At 41.6% G+C, this 11,616-nt stretch overlaps 1 protein-coding gene across 1 annotated transcript; it reads right to left on the bottom strand.

The window, feature by feature from the left end:
* Positions 1 to 420: 420 nt before the first annotated feature.
* On the bottom strand, positions 421 to 11,206 carry LOC116975443 (secreted phosphoprotein 24-like). The gene is made up of 6 exons (XM_033024571.1): positions 11,085 to 11,206; positions 10,809 to 10,930; positions 9,081 to 9,203; positions 7,038 to 7,172; positions 4,289 to 4,339; positions 421 to 732 (listed from the first exon to the last, which is right to left on the bottom strand). Exons 1-6 carry the CDS (start codon positions 11,137 to 11,139, stop codon positions 583 to 585), a joined length of 636 nt encoding a protein of 211 aa, XP_032880462.1. The 5' UTR covers positions 11,140 to 11,206; the 3' UTR covers positions 421 to 582.
* Between the last annotated feature and the right edge of the window lie 410 nt (positions 11,207 to 11,616).

Genomic DNA, 11,616 nt, shown 5'->3' with positions numbered 1-11,616 from the left:
CAGTTTCCTACATTCACAGCCCACCACACCCCTTCATCCTTCCTCCCCAAAACTCAGACAAATTTAATTTGCTTGGACGAGCCTAGTAACTGAATGCCTCTGGATCAATGTTGGCATAAATCCTGGAAACCAATTTTCCACACTCTCCTCAGCCAATCCAAAGGAGATCAGGAGATCACACGACCACGAGCACACTAAATGGAAAATAGGTCTTACATGCACAGCTTAAAAAATATGCTCTGTTCCCAGTTTTGTATTAGTGTCTAGAATTGGTTTATCTGCCCAGGAATCATCTGAGGGCAATAGTCTGAAATAATTTCAGATCCTTCTCAATTTCAGGTTAATTTCAATGGTTTGAGAGCAATTTCTAAGATAGTTTCACATTTCAGTTCTTAAAAAAAAAGGAAGCAGGGCATTCTATGCTTTCATTGACTTGCTTTATTGTGTTGCTTTCAACTTGTACAAAATTGAACAGCAATGTTTCTTAAATCACGAGTGAAAGATTCAGTGAGATTATTTGTTTTCTCACTGCTTGGTTTAAAGCACGTGGTACATGTATAAGCAGGTGTGTATTTTGACTGTTTATTCAACTACAGAGTTCGGCTTCTGTTTACGATGTGGATTCTTCTTGGATGTCAGACCATGGTTTACATTCTGCTTCTGGTTATTTTTCTTTCGTGCAGGAGTGCCATTCCTACCACGTTGACCAGCCTGCTGATTATTCCAGTCAACCTAGTGGACAGTGAGGAAAATGTTTATCAGTTTAATTTATCCGTTTAGTTTATCAGTTTAGTTTCACAAGTTCACAAGTTATAGGAGTAGAATTAGGCTATTCGGCCCATCGAGTCTACTACGCCATTTATTATGGCTGATCTCTGCCTCCTAATCCTATTTTCCTGCCTTCTCCCCATTACAATAGACAATAGACAATACGTGCAGGAGTAGGCCATTCGGCCCTTCGAGCCAGCACCGCCATTCAATATGATCATAGCTGATCATCCCCAATCAGTACCCCGTTCCTGCCTTCTCCCCATATCCCCTGACTTCGCTATCTTTAAGAACCCTATCTAGCTCTCTCTTGAAAGTATCCAGAGAACCGGCCTCCACCACCCACCGAGGCAGATAATTCCACAGACTCACAATTCTCTGTGTGAAAAAGTGTTACCTCATCTCCGTTCTAAATGGCTTATCCCTTATTATTAAACAGTGGCCCCTGGTTCTGGACTTCCCCAACATCGGGAACATGTTTCCTGCCTCTAGTGTGTCCAAACCCTTTATAATCTTAGATGTTTCAATAAGATATCCTCTCATCCTTCTAAATTCCAGAGTATACAAGCCCAGCCAATCCATTCTCTCAGCATATGACAGTCCCGCCATCCTGGGAATTAATCAGGAATAAACCTACACTGCACTCTCTCAATAGCAAGAATGTCCTTCCTCAAATTAGGAGACCAAAACTGCACACAATACTTTAGGTGTGGTCTCACTAGGGCCCTGTACAACTGCTCCTATACTCAACTCCTCAAGTTATGAAGGCCAACATGCATGCCGTTAGCTTTCTTCACTGCCTGCTGTACCTGCATGCTTACTTTCATTGAATGATGAACAAGGACCCCCAGATCCTGTTGTACTTCCCCTTTTCCCAACTTGACACCATTTAGATAATAATCTGCCTATCTGTTTTTGCTACCAAAGTGGATAACCTCACATTTATCCACATTAAACTGCATCTGCCATGCATCTGCCCACTCACCCAACCTTTCCAAGTCACCCTGCATTCTGATAGCATCCTCCTCACAATTCACATTGCCACCCAGCTTTGTGTCATCTGCAAATTTGCTAATGTTACTTTGAATTCCTTCATCTAAATCATTGATGTATATTGTAAATAGCTGCGGTCCCAGCACCGAGAATTGCAGTACCCCACTAGTCATTGCCTGCCATTCTGAAAGGGACCCGTTAATCCCTGCTCTTTGTTTCCTGTCTGCCAACCAATTTTCTATCCATGTCAGCACTCTACCCCCATGTGCCCTAATTTTGCCCACTAATCTCCTATGTGGGACCCTATCAAATACTTTCTGAAAGTCCAGGCACACTACATTCACTGGCTCTCCCTTGTCCATTTTCCTAGTTACATTCTCAAAAAATTCCAGATGATCAGCCAAGCATGATTTACCCTTCATAATCCATGTTGACTGAGACCGATCCTGTTACTGCTATCCAAATGTGCCGCCATTTCATCTTAACCTTTGAAATCTAACCAAGATTTTTTCTATGTCTGCCTTCAAAATATCCACTGACGGTCTCCACAGCCCTCTGTGGCAATGAATTCCACAGATTAACTACCTTTTGATGAAAGATGTTCTTCCTCACCTCCTTTCTAAAAGAGTGCCCTTTAATTCTGAGGCTATGAGTTCTGGTCCTAGACTCTCGCACCTGTGGAAACATCCTTTTCACATCCACTCTATCTATGCCTTTCATTTAATTTTCAATGAGGTCCCCCTCAACCTTCTAAACTCCAATGATTAGAGGCCCAGTGCTGTCAAGTGCTCATCATATGCTAACCCACTCATTCCTGGAGTAATTCTTGTTTACACGTTAATTGTCACGTGTTACCGAAGTACAATGAAAGGATTTGTTGCGTGCTAACCAATCAGCAGAAAGACGCAACATGATTATAATCGAGCCATTTACATTGTATAGCTACATGATAAGAGAATAACGTTTAGTGCAAGATAAGGCGGCAAAGTCCGATCAAGGATTGTCCAAAGGTCACCAATGAGGTAGATAGATGTTCACCACAACCAGCGAGCAGTGCTGAACTACTATCTACCTCATTGGTGACCTGTGTAACTTCCAAGTTTCCATGTTTACGTCCTGTACAATGTCAACCATTGACGTGCAATGGGTAAAGAGATGGTAGGTGCATTGTGTGTGACATCTGAGATAACTTCACTCTACCGGACTTCACAAGGTATCTTTTACTTGGGATGGCTTGTGCTTGTACATAAGGGGGACATAAGGAGCTATTTTCACCAACTGTGGCCCCACAAACTCAGAAAATCATTGCTTGAGGTAAGTTGTAGCCTGGAACTCCAGATGGCCACATACACTTGGCAACATTTAAGGCGGCACAAGGGGCAGCAGTAGAGCTGCTGCCTCACAGCACCAGAGACACCAGTTTGATCCTGACCAGAGGTGCTGTCAGCGTGGAGTTTGTACCTTCTCCGTGTGGGACCACGTGGGTTTCCTCTGGATGCTCCAATTTCCACCCACATCCCGGGGATATGTGGATTTCTAGGCTAATTGGTCTCAGTAAATTGTCCCTGGTGCGTAGGACATACAACTAGTGTGAACAGGTGATTGATGGTTGGCATGGACTTGATGGGCCGATGCAGCAGTTTCCATGCTGTATCTCTGAACTAAACATGTGGGATAGATATACTCCTCAGATAATCTCAAATATTAGAGGCATCAATGGAGTCAATCAAAAACTGCCACCGAAGTCATGGGGAACTGAATTTTAAAAAGAAAGGTGCATATTCCTGGTAATCGATGTGAGATGTTCTATTTTGTGATACTCTTCGTGGTGCATTTCTGATAGAGATTTTCTAGCGAAACCAAGGGTACCTCTGCTGATTTGACCCAATATTTTAATGTGTGCCTGATGACAAGAATCCCACAATCAGAGCACCCACTTCAATTTGGAACAAGTTTATCGATTACCTGCTTACTTGAGCCATGGAAAATGGGAGAGCAATGATGTGGATTTATCTTCACCACACACGCTACAGCAGTTTAAGGATTCTGCCCATTTTCAAGCATCCAAGCATGATGGTGGACGTGAAATAAATGATGGCTCACCAGCAATGTCCATACCCTTTGAATAAGTAATAATGTCCTCATCCTGCCCCTCTTACCCTGTTGCCCTCCCAGCTACAGATGTAGAAACATAGAAACATAGACAATAGGTGCAGGAATAGGCCATTCGGCCCTTTGAGCCAGCACCGCCATTCAATATGATCATGGCTGTTCATCCAAAATAAGTACCCCGTTCCTGCTTTCTCCCCATATCCCTTGATTCCATTAGCTCTAAGAGCTAAATCTAACTCTCTCTAGAATATATCTATATTCCTCAAATCCTTGTGATATTTTGGATGATTGGTAACAGCAATGGAAGAAGCATGGCTATGTGATTGCCATGTGGTGACTGTGATATGATATGATAGCGGCATATGAGAGGGTTTTGGATATGTATGTGAATAAGCAAAAGGCCATGTATACTTACTGAGGAGTAGTACTCGTCCTGAATACGTGGTTGCCTCCTCTGGAATATGATCTGCAATGAAAATATTAAGGCATATTAGAGTGCATGGCTTTAAGATGAGAGGGGCAGTTTAAAGGAGATGTGCAGGGCAACTTTGTTTTACACAGTGTGGTGAGTGCGTTTATGCACTGCCAGGGTTGGTGGTTGAGGTAAATATGATAGCGGCATATGAGAGGGTTTTGGATATGTATGTGAATAAGCAGGGAATTAAACGATATGGATTATGTGCAGAAAGGATCTGCAGATGCTGGTTTAAACTGAAGATAGACACAAAATGCTAGAATACCTCAGCGGGACATTCCTTCTCTCCATAGATGCTACCTGCCCCGCTGTGTCACTCCAGCATTTTGTGTCTATTATGGATTATGCACAGGTACATTATGTGTAGGTGCTGTACTTTTCTATGTTCTTGTGTGTTTATTTGGCTGATTTTGTTAGCAGACTCAGACATCGTCTCATTTGGTGACTAATGTTTTCGCCCATGAATTTGCTGTCAATATTTTTCATCTGTTTTCAAAAGTTTCTTTCTTTAAGCATTCCTCGGCGGCAGCTTGAGCCTCGACGTCAACGGGAGCCTCGGCGGTGGATGGTCCTCGGTGGCAATGGAGCCTCAGCGGCAAAGGAGCCTTGGTGGTGACGGGGGCCTCAGCGGCAACGGAGCCTCGGCGGTGGATGGTCCTCGGCGGCACCGGAGCCTCGGTGGCAAAGGAGCCTCGGCGGCGGCGGCGGGAGCCTTGGTGGCGGTAGAGTGTGAAGGGGGGAGGGGAAGACAATGGGGACCCGGCGTGGGGGGACTGCCGTGAGGGACATTTTGAGAATAAAGGGGGACCCGGTGTGGGGGAAGCTAGGGGGCACTCTAGTTTTAGAATCCTCTGCCCAGGGGATAAGTTTGCATTTCTTTGTTTGTTTGTTCATTCTACTCGTTCTGGTATAGGCGCTGTGCACATGACAGCCAGCCAACAGTCGCTTGTAATTTTCTTTTGTTCACTTTTACTTTCAAGTTTTTGTGTACCTTGTTGTGACTGTTGGCAGACCAATTTCCCTCCGGGGATGCAAAAAGGTTTTATGTATTGTATCGTATCATACCGTAAAGTACATGCAGAGGATAATTCTTTGGTGCTTTAGATCTGTGAAATCTTTGGAACCTTGCTCGAGTGAGAGAGAGAGAGAGAGAGAGAGAGAGAGGAGGTATTTTTCTGTGATTCCAATTGAACTGAATTTCTATTCTGAGAGGCCAGATGGGGGTCTATGAACCATTCATAGTGACTAAGCATCAACTTAGTACACACTGCAATAGCTTGCCCATATCCTCATGTCACACACATTTGCACTAGATTGATGCAATAATGCAAGTGCATCTTAAGCTTAGATGCAACTATGGTATTAGTCTAGAATGTAAGGAGTCTGGTATTTTCTTTTTCAGTAGTATACTAGACTTGGATGCTATTGATAACATTATAGTATAATCAAATTGTAGTGACATTAATTTCCTTAACACATGTCTAACAAGAATGTTGTGTGACATGGATAAATGAATACAAGGATTACCTCATGCTCCTACACACCTCACATACTGTACCTCCTGTCCTCTATATTTGTTTAAACCCCGTCACGTCTCTAAACTCTGCCAGTTCTGATGAAATAGTTTAAAACTACACAGGAGGTATTAATCCACAGAAATAGCTGTTTTGCTGTCAGGCAAAATATTAAATTTATAAATATCAGATTTGTCTACAATGAGAGGCCACCTTGTATTTTATAATATAGACGAGGTACTTAAAGCAAACCCTACGCCCAACAATAGAGTTGACCACTTACAATACATGAGGTTGGAAGCTTCACATTTAAACTCTCCACAGTGAATTGTTCAGGGGTTTGGGAATACCAGCAATTGACGGAAGGCAATGGGAGCTTCAGAGAGAAAGTAAGTGCTTTTGTGTCAGGAACATGGGCCTCCTTGTTTACCTGCAGGCGTGGAGTCAGGTGCTGGACAGAGTGTCCCGAGCACAACATCTCTGATCGAAATACCACATCCATTCAAACTTTGAGTTTCAACACTTTCCTCCCATCCATGCTACCAGTCACAGTTGGAGATTCCTTTCCTTCTCATGTGGTCTTTCCCAGTGTATTCCCAAAATCGTAAACCAAGTATATCAGCCCAAGGTGATCTCCAGGAGGAAAGCTGCCCAAGTGGGGATAAAACTTGGCAGCTCGCAGAGAATCCTGAATCCTAAATTCCCACCCATTGTGGCAAAGTGTTCCACTAACTCAATGCTTCCAGACTTACTCAATGTTGCACTCAGTTTCCGATGTTACTTTAGGTTTCATCCCGCTCACGGCATTGCGTTTGTGTGAAAGCAGAGCTCAGATGGGCTTACAAACTGGCCTCTGCTACCATGGGTATAATTGGCCTGTGGTCCACAGGGTTGAATCAGACCCAGGAATCAGGTCTCCAGAAGCCCTAACCATCTTAAAAGCTACAATTAAAAATTTGAGTTAATTAATTTTAAATGGCAAACATTTAAAATTTAAAGTGTAATTAACTAAAATTAGGTCTAAAATTAGTCGAACTCATTGAAGTTAATTGGTAGGGTCTACAGGCAGCCAATTAAACTATATATCATCTCCAGCAAGGGAGAAATATTATTTCTCGCTGCCCAATAAACACTATACAATATTAATTGCCATTCAGAATGCGCTTGGATCTTACCTCCTCACTACTCTCAGAGGAGCTTGATGCACTGTCGTTGTCCACAAATCTCTGTCTTGCATCTACGCAACGTAGAAAAACATCGACAACTGTTCCCAATGAATAGCTAACACTGCTGCGGCATTCAACCATTTCCTGCAAATTTGAAATAGTTGTTAATGCATCACCTAAAATAAAGATTTGCATTGACGTAGCACCTTTCTCAGCATCCCAAAATGTTTTACAACCAATCATGTTCCAGAGCACTGCACTTACTTAGCTGTGTACGAAAGATCTGCCTGGGCTTTTGTATGTATCACTGGAGAAAGATTTGAACGTACAACCTACTGACTGAAAGGCAAGAGAGCTGTGAATAAAGTCACAGCTGACAGTTACAGCTGACAGTTACAATAGCCTTGTTAAGCTTAAAATGTGTTAGAGAAACTGAAATAAAGGTAGGGGCATGCACAACTGATCAAAATATAAACTAAACTAGTATAAATACACTTTAAATGTAAAAACACATCAAATATTTAGTTATTTATTGCAGATCAGAATTTTGAAATAATTATTCTGATGAAATTTGTCAGCATAGATAGAACAAATTTTTGAATGCCAGAGAGGTGTTGACGAGAAAATATGGTACATCGTGCCAGCAAATATTAAGTTTCTAATATTTACATTTTTTAACGGTTGCTACAGTGACAATAGTTTAAAATATAGAGTCAAACAGGCCTTTCGGCCTAACTTGCTCATGCCCCATCTAGAGTAGCCCCACCTGCCCGCATTTGGCCAATATCCATCTAAACCTTTCTTATCCATGTTCCTCTCCAAATGTCTTTTTAATGTGTTGTAGTATATGCCTCAAATACCTCCTCCAGTAGCTTGTTCCATATATCCACCACTCCATGTGAAAAAGTTGTTCCTCAGGTTCCTGTTAAAGCTTTTCCCTCTCACCTGAAATCTATGTCTCCTGGTTCTTAATTCCCCTACTCTGGGTAAAAGACCATTAATTTACCCTATCTATTCCCCTCATGATCACCCCTATAAGATCACTCCTTATCTCCTGCGCTCCAAAGAATAAAGTCCAAGGAATATTTGGAAATGTTCATCAATTTTGTAATTTCATAAAGATTTTCATCTGAAAATGATTTATCTAATATACCTTGCTGGGTCTCAGAAAGCCATAATGCACTTTGAAACCAATTAAATATTTTTGTTCATCTGAGGTCTAACACTATGTTATGGGCCTGTCCCACTCAGGCGATTTTTCAGCTGACATTGTCGGCAGTCGCCTGAAAAACCGGCAACTGGAACGGCGACTGTCAGAGTGGAACACACACACACCGCTTCCTTCACCAGCCCATTATGCAGGCGGGTGATAGGGCAAGCAGATGGAGCGCTGTCTAAAAACTTCACACGGGGGTGGAGAAGGGGAAAAGGGGGGAGAAGGAGTGGCGACAACTTTTTAAGAAGCCAGAGATACACGGCTGTCATTAACATTACCGATCGGTTATCCTTGGTTCTGAAAACTACTGCTTACCTTTTTTTTCCTGATGAGCCAATGAAATTCACCAGTCAGCACCGGCTACAACCTACGAGAACCTCCGAGAACCTTCGACCTTCTGGCAACCCATTAGGACCTCCTGGCGACCCACCTACAGCACGAGAATTCTCGCTACTCTCCATGGCGGCTTCATTCGGGTTGGCGCTAATTTTTCAACATGTTGAAAAATTCACGACGACCATAATGTGACCGCGACTAGTTCCCAGAATTCGGGAACACCTCGCTAACCATGAAGGTGACTCCCCAGCAACTACCCGCGAACATGTGGCGACCATGTGGCGACTGCATAGTCTCCTGCAATCACCTAAAAAGTCACCTAAGTGGGACAGGCCCATAACTAATAGTGGAACAAGGTGTGATCAATGGTGATTACAAAATCCCTTTGCTGCATCTCAGGCTTTCTAATACTTTTCAAGTATAACCATAACACAGTTTCTCCATCATTATAACCATAAAATAAAAGTCAATGAATTTAAAAAACATAAACCAATACTCACAGCTAATGGGTTTCTATTCAACACACAGTTTTCAATCGGCATTCCACTGTTTTTTGGACAGAGGGTTTCCATTGCATTAAATCTCAAATCCACCGATAAATCATTTGGTCCTGCTGGAGTAATCTAAGCAACAAAACAGGGAGATTTATCAACTGCCAGCATTAAAATAGAAGATAAATCTCTGAAGCCATTAAAACCATGGGTATTCATGTAGTCCTGCAGCAATGGTTTTGCAAGTCAAACATGTAAAGTTGCCGGCAATATATAACAATGAACAGGTCACCCTTGCAAGGCTTGTAAGGATTATAACAGCTTAAATGTTATTTCTATTAACACGTCTCATATAGTCAAATGTCCCAAAGCACTCCAAAGAAGTGTCATCAAATAAGATACTGGAGCAGGTTACATTAACATTTGGTTAAAGATGTAGGTTTCAAGGAACATCTTGAAAGGAGAAAGATTTAAAGAGATGGAGAATCCTGGCGTCTGGAAGCAAAGATGTAGATTGGAACTAGAAGGATGGGTGATTAAGAAAAATCTTTTAAATAAACACTTTAGTAAATGTGAAAGAAAGGAATACTGAGGCAGAAAGTAATATTGGAGATATATTTGTCCATTGTTATTACTATTGTGCAACAGGTGTTTGTGAGCAGAGTGTGCATGTTATTTGCTCATTGTCATTGCTTCAGGCAATAAGCAACATAGCTTCCTTTAATATGGACCATTACACTCTCAACTTGGTCCACAGTAGCTGGAGTGAGGGCTGAGTAGGCAGATAAAGTAGAACAAAGAATTACAGATGCTGATTAATACACTAAAGGACACAAAACATTGGATTAACTCAGCGCAGCAGACAGCATCTTTGGAGAACATAGACTGGTGACATTTCGGGTTGAGACCCTTCTTCAGACTCTTTTTCAGATAATGTGCCCGTTTCTACAGGATCAGGTGAATAATTCCATAGGGAGTTATGTTCAGACTGGCTGGAGCTTTCTCATTTTTGAAAGTTGGAGGAGGTGGAGGGGGGAGAGAAGCCTTTCCACAAACTAGAATAATGATAAAGGTTTTACAATAGTTTTTAAATGAAGCATCTCACAATTCTTCATGCTAAAGCATTCTAGACAGGTTGAACAAATAGACAAACATGTGAGGTGCACAATCTATCTACCTAAACAATGCGACTGAGATCCAATCTATATTTTGGAAACACACTTTATACGTGAGGAAGTTCTCTTCCCGCCTCCTACATCAAAACAGAGAAGCACACCGGCAACTCATATGTAGGTTGAGGGGCCAGCTCCAAAGATTATCAAATGACCCAATGCCATCTCAGGCCATTAACGCACTACAACTTTACAAGACAAAATAAAAAAAACAAATCAGCCTCAGAAAGAGAAAGATAGGAAGGCAAATACTAAGTAGAAAGAAGTCTGAGAGATAATGGAAAGAGATACCTTTAATTAGTAATTAATTAGTAATTGATATCCCAGCAGAAGAGATAACAATAAATGATGGATATAAAGATGTGTGCAGGAAGAGACAGAAATTTGAGTGACATATTGTAGGATATGTGATGGAAACTAGGAGGTGCAAAATGCAATCGAGTGAAAGATGAAGGAGTTGACAGTAAGAGAATGTCATAAATAGAACATGAGGGAGCGATAACGCAGATACCAAGGGAAGAAAAAACAAAATAAATGAGGTCTTGTTGGATGGGATAATGCTTACGTGTAGCAATTCGTTACTGGTGGCTGTGAATAGGAAACCGCCGATCGTGTCGCTGTTCAGTTGGACAACGGATTGTCTCAACGCATCTTCAATGATTGGGAGGAAGTCAAATATCGGGATGGCTAGAAGATAAGACAGTGACACCCGTACTGAGCATTTATACCAACCTGCCTGTCTGACATTTCCTGTGAGCAATTCAATCAATATTTACAAAACAGTTCTCCTGGCATCTTAACTTAAAGATAAGTTTACATTTTAAATGGTTTGAGAACCTACCTGCACAGTATTGGGAAACCTGCAGTACAGCTAAAACCAATAGAAATGATTTCATCTTGACAAGCTTTTGGTAATCAGCTGCAGATGATGTCTCTATCGTCTCTCGTTCTCTGAGCCTTTATCTGTTGTTTGCCTTTTATACTTTGAGATCCCTTTTATTAATGACTCACAGTTACACAACCAATGCTTCAAAGGTTTTAAAACGACAACGTTGAGACATGCTGAAATAATTTTCCTGCCAACTCAATAATTGGAGACATAATGGGCTGCAGATGCTGGAATCTTGAATAAAACACAAAGTAATCAATTAGAGGCTTTAACAAACCATGATTTCTGGGGGAAAAAATGCATTTATGTTTTAAAGTCATTTAAGATTTTCTCCACCAACCCATATTAAAAATATTGTTTACATCTTGTCGTTATATTTGACTATTCTCGGATGTTGTAAATAATTTATTCTGTTACGGGAAGATCGGATATTCATTAAAATAAATTATTTAACTGCAACAAAAACAAACTGCTGGAGGAAATC

The sequence above is a fragment of the Amblyraja radiata genome, chromosome 7 (genome assembly GCF_010909765.2).
Source record: "Amblyraja radiata isolate CabotCenter1 chromosome 7, sAmbRad1.1.pri, whole genome shotgun sequence".
NCBI classification, from domain to species: domain Eukaryota; kingdom Metazoa; phylum Chordata; class Chondrichthyes; order Rajiformes; family Rajidae; genus Amblyraja; species Amblyraja radiata.
Note: the sequence above shows the minus strand (reverse complement) of the source record. Positions and strands in the feature narration are given on the sequence as shown.